The 26,196-nt window shown below is 40.4% G+C and overlaps 1 protein-coding gene across 2 annotated transcripts in view; it reads left to right on the forward strand.

Annotated features, from left to right (window-relative positions):
* The first annotated feature begins 1,208 nt into the window (after positions 1–1,208).
* Positions 1,209–26,196, forward strand: part of EPHA6 (EPH receptor A6) — a 491,879-nt gene continuing 466,891 nt past the window's right edge. For both annotated transcript variants that reach the window (XM_051635236.1, XM_051635153.1), the window contains exon 1: positions 1,209–1,311. In XM_051635236.1, coding sequence (XP_051491196.1) covers positions 1,209–1,311 — 103 coding nt within the window. The remainder of the gene's footprint in view (positions 1,312–26,196) is intronic.

A 26,196-nucleotide genomic window follows, 5' to 3' on the forward strand; every position in this document is an offset into this window, starting at 1 on the left:
GTGGTTTGTTTTTTTTTTTCTCTGTCCCTTCCCTTGTCGACTAACCCCCTCTAGCGCCGAACCGCCCGCATCTGACCCGCGGGCCGCCGGCAGCGGCAGGCGTGGGGCGCCCCTCCCCGCCCGCCCCGCGCACGCCCCGCACGCCCCGCAGCCCCGCCGGGCGGGCGCCCCGGGAGCCGCCGCCGCCGCCGCCCACCGCTCGCCCTCCCTCCCTCCCTCCTGCCCCCCCGCTCGCGAGCGCCGGGCCGGCCGTTGCGTGGCGGGGCGCGTGTGGCGGGGCCCCCCGCGGCGCGGGGCCGCGCGGGCCTCCCCCCGCACCCGGCGCTCTCTGGGCGCAGCGGGGCGGCCCTGCCCGGAGGGGGCGAGCGCTCCTCGGGCAGCGGCGGGGCGGGGGGGGTGGGGTGGGGGGGAGCGGCGGCGCCAAAAAAAAAACCCCAGCAGAACTGCAGCCGGCTGCGCGGCACGCAGAGCGGGAGGGAGCGGCGAAGATCGCAGCAGAGCCGCCTTGATTTCTGATCGCTCGGCGGCGGAAGGGGGGAAGAGACAGAGACTCAGAGGGGCGAGCGGCAGCGCCGGGGACGGCGGTGCGGTCGGGGATGCCGCCCCGCAAGTTTGCTTGATGCTCTCGGGAGCGTGAAGGAGGCGCCCGGCCCTTCTCCGCCTGCCGCTTCTAGAGCCCGGCGGCAGGGACGAGACCCTCCACCGTGGGAAACTGCAAGCCCCTCGGCGCTGCCTCCGGCCGGGGATGCGGGGGGCCGTGCGGCGCAGACGGGGTCGGAGGCTGCTCCCGCCCAGGAGGCTGCTGAAGCTGCCGGGGGCGCTTCTGCGGGACTGAACGTGCCACCGGCCGGAGCGGGCGGAGGGAGCGGGGAGCGACAGCCCCTGCTGCTGCTGCCGCCGCGAAGTTGCCGGAGCTTTCCCCGGTGCCGCCCCTCCTCGTGGCCGGGCGGCAGCGGGGCTTCTCAGAGCCCCAGCTCGCTCTCGCCCGCCGGGCCGTCGCCGTGCCCCGGGCGCTCGCTGGTGGATGCGCCCGCCCCGGCCCGGCCCGGGCAGCCCTCGGCGGCAGTGCAGGCAGCGCAGCCCGCGGGGCCGCACCGGACCCCGCCGGGCCGGCGGGCGGGGGCTCAGCCGCCGCCTTCCCTCCGCCTCGAAGGAGGACGGGCAGCCTTGGCGGGCCGAGGACGCGGGGCGCTCGGCGCGCACCAGCCATGGGGTGTTGTGAGGTGAGGGGATTGCTCTGGAGAGTCGGCCTCTTCCTCCCCCTGCTGACAGCGCGCCCCGCCGCCGGCGGTCACGTCGCCAGCAACCAAGGTAAGGGTGGCCGCGGGGCCGGGGGGTGGTGATGCGGGCGGGCTGCCGGCAACTTCCCGGCGGCCGCGGGGTGCGAGAGGCCGGCGGGCGGCCGCCGGCGGGGAGGGTGTCCCGCACCTTCGCCCGGCCCGTGGGAGCCAGGCGGCGGCGGTGGCGGGGGTCCGGGAGCGCGGCGGTCGGGCGCGGTGCCCCGCCGACCCTCTGGACAGCTCGGCCTCTCCCGGCCGCGGAGGGGACAGAGGGAGTGCGGGGCCGGGCGCCCGCGGACCCCCTAAAGTGGAGTGTTTGGAGAGAGGGAAGTGGCGGGGCTCTGCTATCCCCCTTCCTTCCCCGGGCGGTGTCCCTGGAGGGGCGAGGTGCTGTCCCCCGCCGAGTGGCTCCGGGGCCAGGGAAATAGCCCCGCGGCCGGCGGGGCGCCCGCATGCCCACCGCAGTGGCCCTGAGCCGCCGGGGTTGGTGACCCAGCTGCTGAACAGCAGGTAGCTGAAAGTTACCTCCCGGTGAGATGGAGCTGGAGCATCTCCGTGCTTGCAATGTGGTCTTAAGGTGTGCTTTACTCCTGCCGAACTCAAAGCGTCTTTAGAGTGGGTTGGAGAGAGCTCACCTCGCGTGAAGAGAAATTGCTGCTTGTCAGCGAGCTGTTCAAAGGTGCTCGACTGTCCTTAACGCTATGGGCAGCGGTCTGATTGTTCGAAAAAATGCCATTTAAAGTGTTTGTCACTGGTGCATGCTCATCAGGTCTTACTGGAGACAGTGGCTTAATTCTTAAGGTTGTAATGTGTGCGTTTAAGAAAAATGTCTCTAGAATAAGAAGTGAATAATCCTAGTTAGAAAAATAATAAAACTGCATAGCACATCCAGAGGAAATAAAATTTTGTGAGGAAGAATTGAAAAAAAAAACCCCGTAACTGGTTATGAAGCACCATATTGTATGTTATAAAACATCTGGATAGAGCAGAGCATTTCCTTAAGTGTTTGTCTAATGTACGTTTCTCTGCTTAACTTATGTAGGATGCATCTATTCCTCAGGAGAGTTTTTCCTACATTTAAGGTTATTTTTGTACAATTTAGCTTTCATATTAATGGATTTTAGTATGGTATTAGTGACAATATGGGAGCTGGAGGGTAGCTCTAAATGTTGCTTCTGACAGAAATTATTTTACCTGGTGTTACTGAAGGGAGCACTGAAACTGGCTATGGTGGAAAGCAATGATCAGAGAAAAGAAACTGGTTTTAGTTCTGGAGTATTATCAAAGATACAGTTCACATATTTTCACACTTCTGTTTTACAATCAGTTTTCAGTGTTCATAGTATTTATATGGGTAACAGTAAGAAGAGAGAATAAAATATCTTAAAAATAGGAAAACGTGATAGTATGGCCACAAATAACCCTGAGCAATCAGGGTCAGCTATAGCAGGGACATTCCAAGTTTAGTATTACTCCTTTACCTCTTCTACACTAAATGTGATGAATTATTTCAGTTTGGAACTAATTAACATACAGTCATATCAGTGCTGTGTTAGATGTTGCCCTTACTTATGTCTTGGAAGACATAAGATTTTCACAGTAGAACAACACAGGTTTCCTTTTCTGTCACTCTGATTAGTTCATGCTAATGTCTGCTGCATTACTGCATTACTGTGTGTTGTTACCTAACAACACACATGAATGCAGTTTAGAAGAAATCTATTCACATGTATTATAGAATAACCAAGACACACTATATGCATCAAAGGTAAAGAATTTTTATTAAGTATATCCAAGTTAGTTTAGGTTTGTAAACTAAATTAGGGGTTAAAGTAATAATATTTAAATAGTGTTTTAAAAAGCAGCTGGAAAATGGGGAAAACAGTTACCAAAGCAGTTTGCTCCAGGTAAGTCTGTCAAGGATGGAGTGTTTTTTTTCATGTGGACATATCTTTTTTCCTACAAGTTTTAAGTATTGAGGTATTGGCTGCATAGAGTACTGATGAATTACCTAACTTCTGAATAACTTTCTTTCTGCACCATCCTCCAAAACTTCCAATAAAGCGAGTGACTTCTTATCTTTGGTAGTGTCATTGTACCATAGAATTCAAATAATAAGTGCAACTCCACAAAACTTGTGAACTGAAAAAGTTAGTGAATTAATACAGGTGCTTCAAAATGCACACCCCACCTAATTAGTAAAATGCTAGCAAGAGATTCTACTTTTATTGATAGCTTTCTCTAATTCCAAGAATTGGATGGAAATAAATGTAAAATACAAATAAATAATATATAGGTAATAAATAAATAATACATGCATAAATAATGAATAATAAATATAATAAAGAAGTTGCCCATTGTGTAAACACTTAAATGTGGAACTGTAGAATGCCATTTCCTAACATTTGGAATCCTATCTGTGAAGAATTTTTTTAAATGTTAACTGAGAAAAAGAGTATCTTAAATTTTCATGGGATGTTTTCAAAATGTACATTTTGGAAACATGTTTGCAGTAACTGCTGTTGGGTTTTCAATAATAATCACAACTTAGTTTGGCTTTACTCATTGATACATATGATCTTCTGTTTTGTATTTACAGACATAACAGCATTGATACTAAATTGCAAAGGAATGTTTTATTTGGGTTTCTTGATTATTTGGGAGAAAAAGATGGAAGGAGAGTAAGTTTATTAATCTGACTGGGTAAACAGTCAGCCCTTCCACCTAACACTTAATGGTTTATTTCCTATTATTAAATAGAAATTTTCAGAGAATTAATATACTCCAGACTTATAAATTATTGTTATTACTAAGTTTGGATTAATATTTTTTGTTTGTTTGTTTGTTTGTTTCACTCAAAGATAATTTTTTATATATGTATAGATCCCAGACTCTTAGATTGTCATTCTTCACCCAGTAAATCAGTGTGTGGTGTCTTACAGTATCTGTAGCAATGCAGGCACAAACAGTACTACTGACAGGGAAGTGAATTTACCCATTCATCTTAATGGAGTGGCGAGTTCAAGTAGAAATTATGACAATGCTAATTTTTATGGCTAAGAAAAACCCTGTGTGTAGACAAGGCCATGGGGCTGTATAGCAACAACGTGCCACTGCAGTCTGAAGCAGAACTGCTTGATAAGCCTCAATTAATGGTGTAGGGTGAGTGCCTGAATGTTCATCTAAATTTGGATTAGTAGTCGATGACATCCAGTTATGAATAAGTTCCATTATTATGCAAGCTTTCTGCCTGTGTTAGACGTCTGTTGTTTGGTTGCAATAACTTCTACACCTAAAAAGACAGATAATAGCATCTGGGTTGTGAACTTCTTGTGCAAAACACGTCTGAGCTTTTAAGATAAAGGTTGCATCAGGTAACAGCTGGAATGTATGCTGTGCTAAGCATGCATGCATATATATTTTACATATATAAACCAGAAAGAATTTTTGTATCCTGGCTATTTTCAAACTGTATCTGCCCTTAGGTGTCACCAGTCATTTAATTTCTGAAGGAAACTATAGAACTTGTAGAAACTTATAATGTCACAGTTATCAATGAACTGTTAAAGGAAGTTGTTGCTTTTTCAGTTATCAGGTATTGATACATCTGTGTAAGGCTAGGCAAGGTTGGTCTTTTTTATACTTCATTCTGAAAGGCACCTGCATTCATTTTGTTCCCTTTAGAAAAAAAAAAATGAGGTAAGAAGTAATGTCAAATGTTGGTTCTGAAGTTCATATAGCCTTTATTTTTACAGTGATTATACTGGATGTAAGTCAGGTAGGTCAAAGTAGGTAGTAAAGTTTTTTGATTCTGGTATTAAAATCTCAGACAGATTACTAATGACCTTGAGTTACTGATAAATTCAAATAAGTTGGCTTATTTTTATTCACTATTGTTTTTTTTCTTTTACATAAGTGCAATCCATCACAGATAAGCACTCTTTCTGAATACAGCACTCAGAATCTTACTGTAGCAATAAGGAGACCAAGGACTAAGTGTCTGTAGAGCGTGAACTGCACTCTGAAAGAGACTGATGTCTAACTGCTAAAAGATATCTCTTACTTTGAGGACTTTGGAGATTGTGAAGAAAGCTGTGTCGTTGCCTGTATTGTACTTGTCCTGGTAGATTCTGCTGTTCAGTTGTGCAGCTAGTATTTTTTATGAGCATTTGCATCATTATGGAAAAATGAGAAAATGAAATAAACAAAGCCATTGCAATAAAAGTGTGTCATTCCCTTTTAAGTGTGTAGATAAAGTCTGGAGCAAATCAATATTTTAGTTTCAAGCTATATTCAAAAAATACAGTTTTTTCTTATACAGGTATCTGTGTTTCCAGATAGATTTTTTTAGATCTAACTACTTAGATTGAAACCCTACTTGAAAGTTTATTTGATATACCTGATGTTAGACTTTTTACTTGAAAATTTTAGTTAATATAATGGAATAAAAGTTCCATAAATTGTCAGTAAGATATAGAGTAAGTTAATATCCAATTTGTTGGCTAATTTTTTTATGATGAAGAGTCTAAGGTGTTTAAAACCTTCTTTAACTGATTAATGTCATTTAGAAACTGATGTAAATTTGCAATATGAGGAACATTTTATTGTTATATCCCAATGTAGTATTGCTATGTTAAGATATATTCCTATTCCAGCTCTGTGTGTAAAATGGAATGCTTCCATTAGGATCACTGGATTTCTCTAACTTGACATTGACACAAAGAGGAGGCTGACCTTTCGTTTGTTATGCCTGTTAACGTGCTGAACTCTGTGAAAGAGAGAATCGCAAATAGTATGGGAATAGACAAGTAGGGAGATAAATTAGTTGTCCAAAATCTGTCCTTGTTCTTCGGGAACCATATCATCATGCAGGAGAGGTCAACAAAAAACTTATCTGTTGTGAACAGTACATCTTCAGAAGCTGATTTTGAACTTGTAAATTATATGCCAATCTTTATGATAAGTTGTTGGATCTGAGAATTACTACTGAAAAGATGATTCTCTTACCTGATGAAAGCATGAAATTGTTTGCAGGATTTTTTTCTGATCTGTACAAATCAACTTAAATTTATGAGGAAATTATTCCCCAGACCTCTCTCTTAAACTGCTTTCTAATTTCTGAGTGCTGCTTTTGGTTTTGTGAACTTCTACCTTGGCAACTTGTGTAAAATTCAGGATATTTCTGGTAATATTTGATATTTTTTACTTGGAATAGGTTTGCATGACTTGTTAAAAACCCGAAGATCTGTATTTCTTTTGTTATTATTTTTAAGGGTTTCAAAATGCATTTGTAAGCACTTCTTTCGATTTTTGTGCTTATTCCTCAGAATAGTCATCACTCTGTCTTCTCTTGAAATGATGCCAGAATATTTCATGTAAAAGCCTGTAAAATGTAAGAGTCAAATTATCCTCAGCTGCTTCATTTCTCTTGTAATCCTTTAGTCGTCCAGTCTTCCACTTATTCCAGTAATCTTTGTACTAGTTCCAAGGATGCTTTCATGATCAGTCTTGCAACTTCTTTCACACCTTTTGTTGTTGCTGTTGTATGGTTTGGGTGTGTGTGTGGGGGGGTTGTGTGTATTTTTTTGGGCTGGTTGATTGGTTTGCATTTTTTTGTGTGTGAAGGTAGGCTATTTGTCATTCCCATGACTAAGATAAAGTCTGTTCAAAATAGGTAGACATTGAAGGCAAGTCACTTAAATTAATACGGCATAAATTTGTAACATAAGTAATAATTCTAATGTGTTACAGAATACATCTTGGAGACCAATCTTGGGTTTAAATCAACTGCGTTATGGATATCTCAAGCTTGCTAATCTATGGTATTAAAAAAAACCAAACAACTGAACTCTCCCAAAAAAATCCCAAAACAAAAATCCCTGAAGTTGTTCTGTTCCTAGTCATTAGAAAAAAATTGCTGAGTTGTCTCACCACAGCATAATACTTACATATGCTAGCATTTCTATCACCTATTATCTTGAATATCTGAAAAAAATCCCAATAAATACAAAGGATACAGAATACCTTGATAAAGGCGATGATTTAATAATTAGAGTTAAAACACAGTGTTGAAACAAGGCAAATAAAAATAAAAAACTTCCTGTTACCTGAAAATTTGAGAGGAATAGGATATTCTAAACCTGTTTTTAAATGATCCCAGTGTTTTCAAGCTTTTATCCCTAACTCCCTTTCCCCCACCACCCTTTCTGCCAAACCTCATTCTTTGTTTCAAAGTTCATAGAATCATAGAATTGTTTTGGTTGGAAAAGACCTTTAATATCATCATGTCTAACCCTTAATCCACCACTGGCCAGTCCACCACTAAACCAGGTCCCTAAGTGCCACATCTACATGTCTTTTAAATATCTCTAGGGATAGTGACTCCACCATTCCCTGGGCAGCCTCTTCCAGAGCCTGACAGCCCTTTCAGTGAATAAATTTTTCCTACTACCCAATCTAAACATATTTGGCTGGCAGTTGACTATCACCCCCAGGTGCTTTTCCTCTGGGCGGTTTTCCAGCCACTCTTCCCCAAGCCTGTAGTGTTACATGGGATTCTTGTGGCCCAAGTGCAGGACCTGGCACTTGGCCCTGTTGAATCTCATGCAGTTGGCTTATTGATTCAGCCTGTCTAGATCCCTCTGCAGAGGAATCTCTGAAACAATTCTGTGTTATTGCAATTTTTCTCTTTGAAAATAAAGAGACGAACTGAAATTTTAAGGAAAGATTATATCCTCATTTTCTTTATATTATCCACCAGAGAAGGCAATGCTTCATTCACTTGGTCACTAGCTTCCTGACCCTTAATGTTTCCTTAACTGCAGTGTTAATACTTCTTAAAATACTAGTCTGGGAAACAGGGGGGCTGAAGGGGGTTGCTGCAACAGAGAAGCCCACACACACTCTTCAGGATGCTGCCACAGGGGAATGTGCATGACCAGGGCTGGCCTCTATCTATGGGCCTCTCTTCCTTGCCCCAGCTAGTACAAAACAGTGCCAATGTAAGAAGCAGGGAAAAGGTCTTTCTTCTTCTCTCCTTTCACCTGCTTACACTTTTTCTGTCCTACTTTGTATATGTTCATATTTAAGATTCTACTTAAAAGTCTCTAGGATGAAACAAGAATCTAAAGTTGTAATACTCTTTATTTTAATGGAAAGTCTTTATTTGTGTTTAGCTAGATTTGTAAGAAGCTGGTAGAGATTTTTTCCTCTTAAGAGAGGTGGTTTTATTTGTTCTAAGTTGACTGCATTCCAGACAGTCTTTGAAGGTGTCTGCTGTTTGCCAATAGGTTCTTCAAAAAGTTTTAATAGCAGATTAATGAGAGCTAGATGCACAGGACCTCTCTTAGGTCAGTGTAGCTCTGTTGGATTGGAGAGAGAGTACTTATTTGAGAAGAGCTAACAGAAGCATAGCAATCCAGACCAAACATTTTAATATACAGATATATTAACTGCATTTGTAATACAGCATTCCTTCATGACAATAGGTTTTTGAAATTTTACAGGTTTTAGCTTAGCATAAAATCAGTACTGTGTCACTTCTATACAAAAAGAAAGGTGAGCAGTATGTACCATCTGTAACAAACTGCTGTGAAGGGACACACTCAGAATGAGGACATAGTAAATGATATATTTACTGGGAGCTCTACCGTCTCAATCCCTTTAATGGCTTCTGTACCTAGAACAAAAGGGGAAAAGTCACATATAGCAAACAGTATAATTAATGCATGTAATGAGTGATTTGTCTTGGCTGGGGCCCCTTGGTTAGAGTGCACTTGCTGCTGTAATTTGTGTTCTCTGGGTGCTGATTGCTTCTTAGCCTAAAATAAAAGAATGAAAGAATGAATTAGAAAGCATTCCATAAAATAGTGCACTAGCACGTTAATCTTGGTAAAAGTTATTATCTCTGAAATTTCCCAGGCTAGTTTTCCCAGTAGGTTCTAGCTGCTGGTTTAAAATTAAATTATTTAGGAAAAAATATGCTAAAATTTAAAATTAAATTATTCAAATACATTTTGGACATATTAAGAATATGAAAGGAGACCTAGCAGTTTTTTCTGTAGTACTTCCATTCTTTGTGACGACTAGAAATTGATTGCATGAAAAGCATTTGGATGAAGCACTCGTATTTTAAAATGTGGTTTGAGTCCAGCACTTTCTGCTAAACAAAGTGGGACCATATAAAATTGCATAGTCTTTCATACTCAGTTGTGTCTGGCTACTGAAGATCTTTGAAGGGGAAAAGAAGGGAGATGTAAAACCTTTGTCTCGGTTAGATTGTTTTTGTATATATTGCTTGACTTGCTAAACATATGTCAGAATGATGCAGCAGAACACCCACTCTGAGGGCTACGTTCGATTTAGTCATTCAGTTTAGTGGACTTTATTTCTTAGAGGCACATTTAATTTAGGTAAATATGAATACTGTAAGTATTTAGGAATGAAGAAACATGACGAGAGGGTGTGGCACACAATAGTTTCTCAGTCAAACTTGCACTCAGAGTGCCATCAGATGTGATGAAAACCCAAACTCCGTTGCTGCTGAGACAACAGTCGGAGTGTTTACCCTGTGATTTTGGTGCACGATAAAAAACATCATTAAATTACAGATTTCCAGACCAAGAGTTTCAGCAAGAATGAGCTTAATTTTTCTTTAAGAAATGTAGAGAGGCATCTTATGCTAGGGATAAGAACTTACCTTTGTAGAATTGTCTATATTGGAAGTGATAAGGATATGTTGTATTCAAAGGAAGAGGAAATATTGTGTACACTGCACAAAGAAAAAAAGGTCTGCTAGACAGAGGTATTGTATAAAAACTACTTCTAAAGAAATCTGGGATCGTGAAAGTCAACGAGGAAATCAGATGGTATTCCATGTCATGTTAAGGGTTTCTCTTGATGCAGATGGATATCATGATGTTATCATATACTCAGTTTTTCTACAGGCTGTCTAAGGGGCTGTATTTGGTTTACGTTGCAGGGTTTTGGTAGTGGGGTGGCTACGGGGATGGCTTCTCTGAGAAGCTGCTAGAAGCTTTCTCTGTCTCAGATTGAGCCAATGCCAGCTGGCTCCAAGACAGGTACCTGCTGCAGGCCAAGGCCAAGCTCATGAACTATGGTGGTAGCACCTCTGTGTTAACATATTTAAGAAAGGTGAAAATAACTGAGCAAGTGCAGTGGAGAGAGGAGTGAGAGTACGTGAGAGGAACAACTCTGCAGACACCAAGGTCAGTGGAATAGGAGGTGCTGCAGGCACTGGAAGAGAGATTTCCCTGCAGCATGTGGTGAAGACCATGGTGAGGCAGGTTGTCTCCCTGCAGCCCATAGAGGATCCCACAACTGATCGGGAGGATGTGCCTGGAGGAGTCTGAGCCTGTGGTAAGCCTACGCTGGAGCAGGCTCCTGACAGAACCTGTGGTGGACCCTTGCTGGAGCAGTCTGTTCCTGAAGGACTGCACCCTGTGGAAGGGGTACATGCTGGAGCAGTTGGTGAAGAACTGCAGCTCATGGGAAGGACTGACATTGAAGAAGTTTGTGGGGAACTGTCTTCTATGGAAGGCAGCCCATGCTGGAGCAGGGGAAGACTGTGAGGAGTCTTTTCCCTGCTGAGGAAGAAGGAGCGGAAGAGACAAGGTGTGATGAACAGCCCAGGCTTCATTCCCCATCCCCCAGCATTGCTTGTGTGGAGGAGGTAGAGAAATTGGGAGTGAAGTTGAGCCTGGGAGAAGAGAAGGGTGGGGAAAAGGTGTTTTTAAGATTTGGTTTTATTTCTCAGTAGCCTATGCTGATTTGATTGGTAATAAACTAATGTCCCCAACTTGGGTCTATTTTGCCCATGATGATAATTGGTGAATGATCTCCCATGGTCCTTATCTCAACTCACGAGCCTTTTGTTATATTTTCTCTCCCCTCTCCAGCTGAGGAGGAGAGTGATAGATTGGTTTTTGTGGACACCTAGTGTCTAGCCAGGGTCAACCCACAGCAAGGGCAACTCATCTAGTGCAGAGAAATGAATGCTGGTGGTGGGAAGGAGTCTTAACATTTCTTGTTGCCGTTGTTCAGTACAAAGCAAATATCAGGTTACATATCAGGGTTGTCTTCTCTAGATTGCATAAGAGCTCTCATGGTCATCACCTCCCATTCTGTGGCTCTTTTTATCACTTCATTTGTCCTTTCTATTCTTTCCCCTTTTTAGTTTTCTTAACCTTGCTCTTCTGCTGGATGGCTTTTGTCCATCAGTGCCCAACTTTTCCCTTTTGTTTTGTCTTGCATGGTTCCATTCCTCATTTTGCTGCATTTGATTTGGGATGTGTGTCTTTCTTGTCCTTCCACCGTCTCTGAGATCTGAATGAGGTGAGAAAATACAGATTAAGGCTTTCTGAACTTGTTGGCTTAGAAGTCAGAAGGTACAGCAAGAGGGCCACCTTGTGCAGCCTCACATTCTTAGCAGGGAGCATGCTTAGTTGCTGTGTGGTAACAGCATCAGCACAGGGAAATTGGTACAGGGAGTCTGTTAAGGATGGAGTGCACTAAACACAGTTAGGCTTTGGTAGTGCGAAATTTTCAAATTGCTGTAGTAAGCATGTTCAGCTTGGGTAAATGTGAACTTACAGCAAAGGACATCAGTGAATGTCTATTAAGATGCTTTAAATCACAAAAATGCTAATAAAGATGCGAAACATTTTCTCTTGACTTGCTCTTCGAAATGTTTGAACTGTTTTGTTTGATTTTTTTGTAGAAGCCCACTTCAAAAATAGGGTTTGATATAGAATATTTTAATTTGTAAAATGTTGAAAAGCCAAAAAACTATGTTGTAAGATGAGAGAGTTAAGTAATGTGCCATAGCCATAGAACAGAAGTCACACTTGTAGGTAGCTTCCTACTTTGTTCCTTTCTCATGGCACACCTATTGTTGCCACAGTACATTAAAAGTTGCAGTAATGCTTAGCCTCTTCACTTCACTAATAATAATTTTCCTTACTAATTTTGTAACAAGTAATTTTTATTTAAAGTAATGTCCTGAAGCATTAGCATTGGTTCATTTCCATCATATTAGTGCAAATCAGGAAATTATTTTTAATCCTTATAGTCAGATATATGTATTTTATACTTGAGACGTGCCTCAAGGAATAAAAGCTGACTGAAGTTGGTGTCACAGATGGATATTTTGAAAATAAAAAATAAGATCACTTCTTGAGTAGGTTTGATTAGATGTTGACATTTAGAGCTGTGTATTGATAATGTTAAAATTTACTGACAACAGGCAGTCTTCTTCCTGATTTGCATTTGTATCTCCATTCTTGGTTCAGGTGGATCATGGTACATACATTATAAAGGTTAATGAACAAATTGCCATATAGCTCATCTGATTGTTTATGCTTTAACCTGGAGGGCTGAATATTTTATAATCTAGTTTGTCTTACGTGGAACCTAATGGGTTTAATTTTTTTGTTACATGACATTCTGAATTGCTTGTATGTTTAGATGAGTTTAAAATCATTTAGGAACTGATCTTCTGTTCTACCTTCCTCTATACACTTGTTTTACTCTTTTGCAGTTTAAGTGTAGTTGTATCTGACTTGCATCCTTTCCAAGGGAGAAGAGAGTGTGGATTGTGTTCTTCAGTTACTTCCTTTCTGTTTGATAAATATATCAAACAGTGATGCAGAGCATTGTTTTGTCTTGCTATGTAGTTTTTGTCAACAATATCTAGTTGTTTATTCCTGTTTCATTTAGCCTTCTAGTCAGATTGTAATTCAGAATGGTATTTTCACCTCCCTCAATGGGATTATCAAATTGATCTTTTCATCCAACTTGCCTTTCAAATATTCAAGCTTTTTCCAGTTCATAGCTAGAAGTGACTGAAGAGTCCCAAGAGGTTTGTTAACCATGCCTCTCTGCCTTTCATTTCCAATAAATACCTTTTTCTTTTACAAATAATAGTATGGAACATAACTGTGTGTTCTTATTGCTGCTCAAGAACTGAAAATTCTTTGGTATCTGCACTTTTTTGTATTTTTTATTTAAACCCCACTATTGCAATTTGAGGGGATCACTTCCTTGTTAGCAGAGTGCACCCTCAGCAAGTTTGCTGATGACATTAAATTGACTGACGGATATGCCAGAGGGTCATGCTGCCATCCAGAGGAACCTTGACAAGGTGGAGAAATAGGCTCACAGGAACCTCATGGAGTTCAAAGGGAAGTGCCAAGTCCTCCACCTGGGGAGGAACAACCCTATGCACCAGTATATGCCAGGGATCCCCAGCTGGCAAGCAGCTGGGTAGAAAAGAACCTGGGTGAGGACACCAAGGCAAATGGTACCCTGGGCTGTATTAGGCAAAGTATTACCAGCAGGTTGAGGGAGGCAATCCTTCCACTCTGCACAGTGCTGGTGAGGTCATACCTGGAGTGCTGTGTCCAGTTCTGGGCTCCTCAGTGTTGGAGAGACTGGAACATACTGGAGAGAGTCCAGTGAAGGGCCATGAAGGTAATGAATGAATGGTGCATGTTTCCTATGAGGAAAAGCCTGAGAGAGCTGGGACTGTTTAGCTTACAGAAGAGAAGGTTTGGGGGAATTTTACCAGTGTATGCAAATACCTGAAGGGAAGGTGCAAAGAACATAGAGACAGGCTTTTTTTCAGCGATTCCCAGTGACAGGAGAGGAGGCCATGGGTGCAAACTGAAACACAGGAAGTGACATCTGAAAATCAGAAAACACCTTTTTTGTGTGTTTTGAGAAACATGACACTGGTGCATTTCTCAGCCACACTGTGGTGGTTTAGGGTTTAGAGCACATCACACGACTTTCTTAAAGAGAGGTTTAGGAAAGGACAGCTGGACCATTTGGGTATCAGAGCAGAAAACCAAGACCAAAGCTAGAGGGACAATAATAATATAATGAATATCCATGCTATATATTAACTTTATTGCTGTAAGGCAATGCCATAGAGAAACACAATGGCTTCTAGATTAACTGTGACTAAAGAAGGTGTCACAAGGCACACCACAGAGAATGGGAATTTTACAACATCCATATACTATACTACAGTGATGCCAAGCTGAGGTTGTTGACAGAAATTAAATGTACATACCAGTATGTTTTACTAAACCCAAATTTCCAAGTTTTGTGAGGTAGAGTCAGAAATAAAGCCTGAAGTAGAGTTGTTTTTATTGCTTTTGTCTTGCAAAATGTAGTAGATGGTTTGCCATCTAGCCAGAGATAAGAAAATAAAATTCTTAAAGCTCTCTTTCTCTTCCATTCACAGCCTTTGATATTGCTTCAGTACAATTCAGTAATTGTCTATTTGGGTTATTGTTGTTATGCAGAAACTTGTTAGGAATTTTTCCCATTCTATTGTATGAATTTAATTTTGTCTTTGAAACACTAAAAATTGTTTTAAATGAATACTGGGGTTGACTGAAGGGTTCTGACATGCTGTATGAGGAAAAGCCTCTTGGAAGGTGACAGGTTTGTGTGTTTTGCTCATATTCTCAGTGTAAGACCAATTGCCACCATCTGAACAGATAAGAATTTTCTGTCTCTGCAGGTCAGATGAGACTGCCAAAGCATTTTGTAGCTTAAGATTTTTTCCTTCACTGTAGCATGTGATATAGCTTATTTATGAGGTCTATAAGGACTCATACCTTAAAAAAAAAAAAAAAAAAAAAAAAAAAAGAGGTCCTATTATTCACAGTTTCTTCATAATGTCCTTCAGTTAAGTATCTACTTAGTTAAGGGTATTTTTTATACTGTTTTTAGAAAAGGAAGTAGTGAGTTGATATTAAAGCTGTGCAAAGAGTTATTGAGGAATTACTCATTCTTTTATACAAATATATTTAAACATTTAACCACGATTTTGGATGGTTGATTCTGACCTAGGGAATTCTTTCTTTTCTGATATCCAGTGTTCTTATGTCCAAGTACGATATTGTTACACGAAATTCAGTGAATACATTGTCTATATGACCTGATTATTTGAGTTGCCAGTTACTAGCTCAGGTTAACTTCACAGTTATTTAGCATGCACAAAACAATGACTTTGAATGTCTGGGTCTTGGGCCTTTACCAAATGGAACACGTGCTTAAAGGTTTTTGATGATGTGGGAAACTGTTCTTTTCTTCCCCACATAAGCCGGTACCGGCTTGCGACAGATGTCTTTTAAAGTAAGAGAAAAAAGTGATGAAAAGAAATAGCCTTTATATTAAGTGCTTTATGAATAAAATAAGATTCTTGTTGGTGAGCTTCATGTAGGTAGTGCCCTTTGAGTAGAGGTAAACATACTTATGTAGCTCTAAGGAACATAAGTGTGATTTTCATTGTACTAAGATGATACAATTTCTGACTAAAGCTCCTAAAATCATAGAATAGTTTGGGTTGAAAGACACCTTAAAGGTCGTCTAGTTCCAGTCCCCCCTGTATGGGCCACAACTTCCCTGGACAACCCGTTCCAGTGTCTCACCAAGCTCATAGTGAAAAATTTCTTTCTAATGTCAAATGTAAATCTCCCCTTTGCAGTATGAAGTCATTAGCCCTTGTCCTGTTGCTACATGCCCTTGTACAAGTCCCTCCCCAGCTTTTCTGTAGGCCCCCTTCAGACTGCTATAAGATGTCCCTGCACCGTTCTCTTCCCCATGCTGAACTATCCCTCAGCCTGTCTTCACAGGAGATGTGCTCCAGCCCTCTGATCATCTGGAGTCGCTCCCAGAGCTCCATGTCTTTCTTGTGGTGGGGGTGCCAGAGCTGGATGCAGTACTCTAGGTGGGGTCTCATGAGAATGGAGGAGAGGGGGAGATTCACCTCCCTTGACCCACTGGCCACTTCTTTTGATGTAGCCCAGGACATAGTTGGCTTTCTTGGTTGCAATCACACAACTGCTGGCTCATGTTGAGCATCTCATCAACCAACAAACTGAAGTAATTTTCCTCAGGGCTGTTCTCAATCCATTTTTTGCCCAGTCTGTATTTGTGCTTGGGATTGCCCTGAGCCATGTGCAGGATCTTACACTTGGCCTTATTAAACTTCATGAGGTTGGCATGGGCTCACCTCTCAAACCTGTCAAGGTTCTGCTGGATGGCCTCCCTTCCCTCCAGCATGTCAACCACACCACACAGTTTGGTGTCATCTGCAAACCTGCTGAGGGTGCACTGAATTCCACTCTCCATGTCACTGACGAAGATGTTAAATAGCAGTGGGCTATCCTTTTTTCAGATAATAAGATGGAACAGTACATTTTTTATACGAGAAAGAAGAGAACAGGAAGAAGGAAGAGAAAAAATCAAGTTCTTCTGATTCTCTTTTGCAGAAATATTCTAATTTACAAAATTTGGGGTTTAGTTTTTGGGAAAAAAAAAATCATTTTATCAATAACATGCATCTCTACGTGTAAACATACATATTTTTAGACTCCAAGTAGGTTCTAATGCTTTTTAAAAGCACATTTATTTTTTTTAAATATAAAAAATATATTAATTCCTGTGTAGTGTAGGGGAGAAATACCATCAGCTTGAGTCCACTGATTCAATTTTTATTGCTCAAAACTGCTACAGTTCATAAAATTCAGTTTTACAGGCTATTAGTCCATAATGTGGGTTATGTCCTTTGGAGACTCATGTTAAAGATAAATGCAGTAGTTCAGGAAGATCTGTATTGTAGTTCTATGAATAGGGTTCAAGAATTATTTAAGTACTTGTTACTGTGTTCCAAAAAGGAAATGGGTTCAAGGGGAGAAGTTCCCATTGGCTTTGAAAACTGGAAAGGAAAAAAATTACAAAGGATGAGTCATTTTAACATTCAACAAGTGGCCTAATTTCCTCTGAGGTGAAGAAGATTTTACTTTTACATTACTGGCACTGACAGGTTGGTTTTTAAAAATTTTTAATTGGTCTTGACAAAATAAATAGTATTTGCATTGGTGGAATATTTGCTGACTGTTTACACTGCATTGAGTGGCTCTGCTGACTGTAACTGGAACACAGGATTGTGAAAGAGTTCTGTTACCACAAGCAGATGCCTCTTATGATGCTATATATAAAAGAGTGATTAGTTTTCATCTTAAATCTAATTAACTGAACTTAAGTGCTATGAAATTAAAATGCATTTATAAGCTAAATGTATTAGTGGTCAATGCTTATTAATTTATTATTGTGTTGGCATTGTCCCAAAGCTTAGGAGTATTTTTCCATCCTCTATCCATCTACACTGTTGTAGGAGGAGTTTTATCTCTTCTCAGTTTTGGTGTGCTGTTTTCACCTTTTAATTCAAAAGATACCTGAACAGTATGGTAGTTACAGTTGCCTTTGCCTGTTCTTCATGCCATTTTAATTAATTCTTTATTGAACATAGGTGACCAGAACCATATCCAGTTTTATTGGTGAGATTTCACTTGTACTTTGTGCAATAGTGGTATTTTTATTAGAAATATCTGAAGCTTTGATGGTGTTTGTCTCCTTTTGTTCCCACATCATTTGATTAGTCATTGGTTGGCTTGTCATCAGCTAATACATGCTCGCATTATCTTCTCTGTTTGCTGCTATGCTCCCATTTCATAAAATAAATTCTTCTTAGTTGCTGTTACATTGCATAATTATTTGCAGCTAGTGTCCTCTCTTTTTTACTACCTCAGAATCATTCCTTCTCTCCCCATAGCTGCCCCCCACATAGTGTTCCAGCCTTCAATTGTGTTGACAATGCCTCCCAACTTTCCCAGGAAAAAAACCTCTCATTAGAACAAACCTACTTTGGCCAAGAACATTATTTAAATATTAAATAAGATCAGTGCCATGAATAACCTTTGAAGAATTGCACTATGAATTGCACAGTTAAATACTGTCTGCCTCAAAAGCATGCCTTTTATGCACTTCCTCACCTCCTTTGCTCTCTATTTAAAGCAGCTAAAACTTTTGCAATTTTTTTCAGTTTCCTAACCCAGATTTATTTCTGACATTTGTACAACAAAATGGACGTAATAAGCTAGAATATTCACTACCAACATGGTGTTGCCACACAGTTGTATTTTAGTGATAAGTATAAAAAAAACAAGTCATATTTCATGATTTTTGTAGATTCAAAACTCTTTTCAGTTGGTATAATACTGAAGACTAAAATAGTACTGCATTCTCCCAAGTTGAATTGAAAGAAATTATCCTCAAATTCAGCTTTAATTTTACCTTAATGCATTATAATTCAGATGTCAGCTTTTTCTTCCTTAATTTGGTTCTGCTTGGCTATTAGGATTGCTCAGTACTTACTCTGTTTTATTGCTCCTAGATGAAATAAATTAAGCTGTATAGCAATATAAAAGATAATATTCATTGTTATAAATTTGGCATTTACACAAATGAAACATCTTAAATTCCCCTTCATCTGTTCCAAATTAAGTATGAGATTTAAATCACTTGTTCTGATTGAGTGCAAGCACTGCAATTGAAGGGGTTGTGGACAATCAAAAAAAGCACACTTGAGATTCTGATCAAGGCATTCATTATTGTTGGAGGGAAACAATGTTAAACAATAATTGATTGCATTCATGTAAAGGGCAGAGAAACCTGCCATGAGATAGCATGCTATTCATAGTCTGGGAATGATTTTGAACAGGTAGAAAAGTGCAAGTAACAGCCACAGTATTTTGAATTGCTTGGGTATGGTGGTAGCTAACTATTGTAAGAAAAGAGGTTGTAGATCAGTGTGTATCTAAAAAATGTCTAATGAATTTGTATTCAGTTTTAGATATTATCTCCAATTATTGTTTGCTTTTTTAAACTAGGGATGTAAATGTATACCTAATTGTCATCTGAAATTTCTGGAAATATTTTATGTATTTAAATATTTAAATATTTTGCCCAGAAAGTCAGCTGTAACCTGGGCTGCATCAAAAGAAGTGTGGCCAGCAGGTCTGAAGGAGGTGATTCTCCCCTTCTGCTCTGCTCTTATGAGATTCCACCTGTAGTACTGTGTCCAGCTCTAGTGCCCCCAGCACAAGAATGACATGGAGCTGTTGGAGTAAGTTCAGAAGAGAGATGCAAAGATGATCAGAGGGCTAGAGCACCTCTCCTGTGAGGACAAGATGAGAGAGTTGGGGTTGTTCAGCCTGGAGAGGAGAAGGCTCCAGGGAGACCTTCAGTATTCAAAGGCCATTCAATATTCAAAGGGATCTTGAAAGAAAGTCTGAGAAAGCTTTTTACCTGGGCCTACAGTGACAGGACAAGGGGCAATGATTTGGTTTAAAATAGGATAGATTTAGATTGGGTATAAGGAAGAAATTCCTTGCAATTAGGGTAGTAAGACGCTGGAACAGGTTTCCCAGGGAAGTTGTGGATGCCCCCTCCCAGGAAATGTTCAAACCAGGTTGGACAGGGCTTTAAACAACCTGAAAAGTGAAAGATTTTGCTGCCTATGGCACGGGGTCTGGACTACATGATTTTTAAGGTCACTTCCTGCTCAAAACATTCTATAGTTCTATGATAAACTGAATAGCCTTCCCAGACAAATTGAGCATTTTTACTATATTGTAGGCTTTAGATAGGAGCGAAAATAATTTTTAAATTATTCCCCATTTTTCCTTTAATAGTGTAATTCATCTCCACAGTCATAGTGCTGCTCATCCCCTTCTAACATTTTCTGGGCTCAAACATTTCAGACAGAATGGCAAAAAGAGGAAAAAAAAGAAGTTTTAAAGAAAAATGGTATAAGATAATTTTTATTTTAAATGTTACCTTTGCAATAATAATTGAAATAAAAAGGTTCCTGTATTCTGCAGTAACAGTGTGGGTATAGTACTGTATGGTCTATATTTGGCATTGCCTTCAAAGTCCCTTGGCAGTGCTCCAGCAATCCTCAGTGACATTCCCCTTGCATCGCTGGCTTGTATAACAGGCACTTGAGTTTCAAGTAGCTCTTTGAAGCGGTGCTTTGAACTAAGTAAGTCACCGAGTGGTACTGCATTTCCAGCAGTAGTGATGCAGTGCTGTACCTGCCAAGGTCATGCCCGAGATGTGTTCATTTGAGGTCAGTGGAAGTCTCAAAAATGCTTTCCACTTTCATCTGTGTTACACATGATAACCTCTTGTGACCAAAAAGACTATTTTCAGTCATAACGGAAGTGACTGGTTTTGCTTTACACTGGTTTAGAAGGAGTTGTCTTATTATTATTTTAAACAAAGTATTGGTACTGTGCTGTTAGTCCCAGTGTTTCTTCTGCTGGCATTTAAAGAGCTGTGGACTAGGAAGTTTTATTGAAAGATGTTCCCCGCATCAAATCCGAATCACCTCTTGAACAATAAAGTATTTCTTTTTTTTTTTTTTTTAAAGCTAAAATAATAGGGAAAAGCAGTGTTTTTATTTTCTCTTTTTGATGTGAAATCAGAATATTTTTTCTCCAATTAGATTATGATATAGTAAAAAAAAAACAACAAGTAGGTAGCTATATACTGTTGAATATTACACCAGTTATTCAGCTGACCAGGCATAACACTTTACTACATGAATTACGGCATTCTTAGATGTATTTTATGCTCTTTAGTTATCTTTGAAATTTTTATCTCCATGTATGTTCATTAAAACTCTTATCATTCAAAGCTCTATATGTAGTAGAGGTGAGTACTCTGTGCTGTCCGATCTTTTAAAGCAATTTAATCTTTGTTTAGATAGTAAAACCTTACTTCCTTTCAAGTAAATGACAGGATGTTGTATATTCATTTGTTGATAACATTAAAAGTATTGGAAAGGTGTTTATTTTGTAAAAACAATTGAGCCTTCATGCTGATGTTCCACTGTTGGTAAAGAGACCAAGACTTTCAAAGCCACCAGTTATTAGCATGTACTTTAGCTTGACAGCCTGACCTAACACCTATAAAATGTTCATGCTGTGAAAGCTTGGTGCTTTACACCATAAATTATAAATGAAGAGCCAGTGGAAAAAGTGACAGACTGATTCAGTGAAAGAGCTGTAAAGCTGAAAAACATTGACTGGCTGTGCAGATATTTAATCAAACTAGATAAGAAACATTTTATCATCATGAATGTAAATCTGGGATATCTTGGCAATATTTTTAATGAGTGGAAGAACTCTTCTTTCAATAAGTTGCACTTTGTTTAGTATATTTTTTAGGCTGTACAGTAAAAAAAGAAAACGTGTAATATAGCCAAATGTTAACCTCATGTTTTCTGAGTTGCCTTTATATTCCTTCCTGGAAGGTTTTGGGTTTTTTTCATGTGAGTTCTGCTAAACTCTTTTTCTGTACATCATGGTCATTTTCAGACTACAGCAGTAAGGCCAACTTATCAAGCAAATGAGATGCCACTTCAGGAATCAAAGGAGAAAACCCTATCATTTTTCTTGAGAGCACTGACACCTTTGAAAGTTATTACTACTTCTGCTTTGATATCCCCACAGCTTGGAGCTCTGCTGGTTACTTGTCTGAACTGCTGTCAGCTAAAATAATTACTAACCACACCACCTTTAACAAGCAGAAAAAATACAAATGTAGGCTTGATAGCCCTCCCCTGTCCTTTGAATGTCACTTGCTTTCTTAGGTCATTAGAGGGATCAGGGAGGATGTCTTTTTATTTGAGTATGAAATACTAACTTCATCCTGCTTAATGGATTATAATCATAATGTCCTGTCACTTCTGGAGGCTCATTTATATGACTTGTCGATAAATTCTGGGTGGTAGGTCAGTCTGCAGCAGCCCAGCATGAACAGCTATGCTTTTCCACCCTCTGTACCACTTCATACAGATGTTGTTAACATTACTGTTAACTTGGGAAAGGAAGATAATCAAGATCTACCATTTATGGGCCGTAGGAACTCTCTGCTTTCTTTATCTTAGCTTTTCTGTCAGCAAAGTAGGAATGACCCTGTTTCATTTTATGATGTAAAAATATGGACGGATTGTAGGTAAACTGTTATTTAGCTGCCTAGTTAAGAAGTTATGCTGAACTACAGAAGTAGTAGAAGACAGAGAGAGTTGCAGAGTCTTTGGCTTCAGTAGATGGATCTGTGCCACCACAGAATTGCCTGCCTTGATGTTTCATGCCTGGAACTTCCCCAACTGTTGTTCCTACATCTGATTTGCCTGAATGTCAGAGTTCCAGACTCCTGATTCTTGCTCTCAGCCTGTCTGAAGCAGCATGCTCTGCAGCTCTGACTGCACCTGTGAGAACACACATCCTCAAGAGCCCTGCCAGAAAAGCCTGAAATAGTCCCTTGCCTCAGTTCTTGATCTGGAGATTCCTGAATAGCTCTTCTTGGGGCTGTGCTGCCACTGAAGCATGAACTTTCTTTAGTTGCTTCAGCCTTTATACCTCTCCTAACATCTGTCTATTCCATTCCTCAGGGTCACTGAAGAGCTAATTTTTCACTATGGTTATTAAGTAACTACTTGAGTAAGCAGTGGCCATCTGTCTTCCCAGTCCCCATTTGTCACTTTATCAGCTGTTCTCTGCAAAACTTCTTTCTTTGGGAGGACTGCTGTGGAAAAGGTCTGTATTGATTCTGGTTCTCCACTTGAAAAGAGTTAGGTGACCAGGTTGAAAGGTACATCTGTGTCAACATTCCCAGTTACGCTTGGGGCAAAGGCAGACCTTTGCAATACTATTTCATACTTCACTTACAGAGAGTCTAGGTCTTTGGATCAGTGCTATGCAAGAAAGAAGGGGTGCCTAGGGTGAGTTTGATTATCCCCATGAACTCCTGTGGGAAGTTTCTACCCCTTTTTAAGAGGAAATTCCAATAAATGCAAAGTATAGGAGCAATAGCTATGGAATTATCTTCGTAATTATTCTGACAGTTACATATAGGTGTTATTAGACTTTTCCAAAAGCTTTCATATGTTCTTTTCACTTATGGATGCTGTCACATAATTTCTTTTTTCATTTATCACCACTCAAAAAACCCCCCAAAAAACAGGATAGTAGAAGATATAAAAACATATGCTTTTAAGACTGCAGAATACAAAAGGTTACAAGCAAAGCACAGAACATTAAGTCTAGCATCATGATTCCACATACCAAGTCCCAGTCTAATGGGATTGACTTGAATACACAAGTAATTTGTACTTTACTAGTGGAACAAAAGATAAATCCATTTGTCTGAATTTCACTTGTTTCTAATTTCCTTAATGAAGGCATACTCAGGTTAATAAACAGAGGTGACAAAACTGTCAGGTATTCATGTACATTTAGAAAAATCTGCCCAATGATCTGCTGTTGACATGAACATCATGGTGAATTGAATATCAATTAACGTTTTTCAAGTCAGATGAAAATTATTACATAAGGCAGCTGGGCTCCTATCATAATTTTATTAGTCCTATTGTTATCAGGGTTAGCTCTTCACCTCCTTGTATCTCACATGTAACCAAAAGCTTAGAAAAATAATACAGCTCTGTGACATAAACTAGCTCTGGTGTTATTATCTGGACCTGTGAATAGCAGTGTTTTTTTCTCACTTCATTTTAACAGCAGTCCCTATTGAAAAGTAGTATCTTAGAAATGAAAGCTGAGTCAATGGTTAAGCATGTACTGTTTTCCCTGGTACCTAAAACCACGTTTTTTCCCCATCTCATTTTTTGTGAGGAGTCCATTAGAGTAGAGTGTCCTGCTTCTACCTACCTACATATTCTTCAGATCTGTATTTGCTGCAGGTCCTGCAGGGCTGACATTGCAACATTCAACCCCTTCTGATGCATTCATTACAAATGGAGGAATTCATCCCTTCTGGCTGTGGAGTTGAGAACCTCTTCCTGTCTTATTCCCATTTGGAAGAGCAGTGTTCAACTAAATTACTTTGAAATCACTTCGGCACTGCTCTTGGGGAAAAATCTGCATTATAGGCTAGGAGAGGTAGGATATTACTTGTTCATTCTCCATTCCATAGTTACTTGAGGAAAACTGGGGGGTTTACTCTGTTTCTGAGGTAAACCCATTTCTTTTAGATGCTAATATGCTTTCTTTTTATTTCTTTTTTATTTTTCCTCATGCTTGTGAATAAGACTCACATTGGAGAAGCAAGCACTTAGGTTAGATGTCAAAATGCATGATGTTTGCCATTGTCTCATGTCCTGAGGAGAAAGACTTGGGGGTGGTAGTAGATGAGAAGCTCGACATGAGCCGCCAGCGTTTGCTCACAGCCCAGAGAGCAACTGCATCCTGGGCTGCATCAAAAGAAGTGTGGCCAGCAGGGCCAGGGAGGTGATTCTGCCCCTCTGCTCTGCTCTGGTGAGACCCCACCTGGAGCACTGCATACAGCTCTGGAGCCCTCAGCACAAGAAAGATATGGAACTGTTGGAGAGGGTGCAGGGAAGGGCCACCAAGATGATCAAAGGCCTGGAGCACCTCTGCTGTGAAGACAGGCTGAGGGAGTTGGGGCTGTTCAGCCTAGAGAAGAAGAGAAGGCTCCAGGGAGACCTTATAGCGGCCTTCCAGTACTTGAAAGGGGCTACAGGAAAGCTGGGGAGGGGCTTTTCTTCAGAGAAGATAGTGGTAGGACAAGGCGTAATGGTTTTAAACTGAGAGAGGGGAGATTTAGGTTAGATATTAGGAAGAAATTCTTCACTATAAGGGTGGTGAGGAACTGGAATGGGTTGCCCAGGGTGGTTGCTGATGCCCCATCCTTGCAGGTTTTTAAGGCCAGGTTGGACGAGGTTTTGTGGAACCTGGTCTAGGGATAGGGTTCCCTGCTCATGGCAGGGGGGTTGGAACTTGATGATCTTTAAGGTCCCTTCCAACCTTAATGATTGTATGATTGAAAATAACTTGAGAAGTGGCAAAACACATAGTTGAGATCTACTTGTGTACAATTTGGGATTGTAACTATTATCCTAGAAAAACTTCAGTGCAGAAACTGTGATGTATTTCTGCAGTGAGAAACACATTTTCTACATGCTTGGGTATAAATGTATTGGGGTGATTCCCAAGGTTCCGCTTTTTATTCATGAAATGCAACGTATAACCTGCCTTACTGGGAAAGGCCATATCTTTTACTGACCTGTATGTGCCTGTAACTGATAATTTCATTTCTCCTCTTTCTTTGGAATATTTGTCTGCATTATGAAAAGGGATTAAGGTTGTGTAATAAGGAAGTGCTTTCATACTGAAAAAAGTTGTGTGTCAGTGTGTTACCCTAATAGAATAGCCATTTAAAGACTTCTGTCCTTCATGAGTTGCTTTAAAAGAGACGTTCACCATCAGAGTAGTCGTATATGCATGTGCAGAAAAAACATTAAAGCGTGGACGGTTGTACCAGTGTGGAGGTAAGAGAATCTCTAGCTACACTCCACAACAAGGAGCTCCTCTTGTAGGTTGTCATGCAAGGAGTCTTTTCTCAGTTCTGATGTAAAACAGCAGAAAAGGTCATTTTTCTTTCTTTCATTCACAGGATTATTCTTTTTTTGTACCCAGAGAAGTAAATTTCAGAAGATGCTTTGTATAGAAAGCTGCTACAAAGATTTCATTCTTTGACTTAAATAACTGCAAAAACAGTTGGCCAAATAGTCTCAATTTTAATTGTAATGAGACTACTTCAGGAGAGAACTGTTACATGATGACTAAACACACAAACCCGTCATTTAAACAAAAGTCTCTAGGCATAATTGACCAATTTTCAGAATTAATCAGTTGTTTCAATTTTGGTTTGGATTTTGTTTGGTTTTTTTGGTTTGAGGAAGTTTAGTGCTATTAAAAACAGGCTACAGAATACTGGAAAAAAAAAAACAGAACATAAAATTTTATTATTGTTTCCTTTGGGTGGAGGGATTCTCATTTCCTGAAAATATGTCCATCTATCTATCCTACTATGTCTTAAGTTCCAACTTTATAAAAAAGATATTTAAATTCGTTCACTATTTCAAATATTTCCTGATCCTGAAATGAAAAAAATCATAGGTATCAATCATGTAATTTATGGAACGAATCCT

This window comes from Apus apus, chromosome 1 (genome assembly GCF_020740795.1).
Source record: "Apus apus isolate bApuApu2 chromosome 1, bApuApu2.pri.cur, whole genome shotgun sequence".
Taxonomy (NCBI): Eukaryota; Metazoa; Chordata; class Aves; order Apodiformes; family Apodidae; genus Apus; species Apus apus.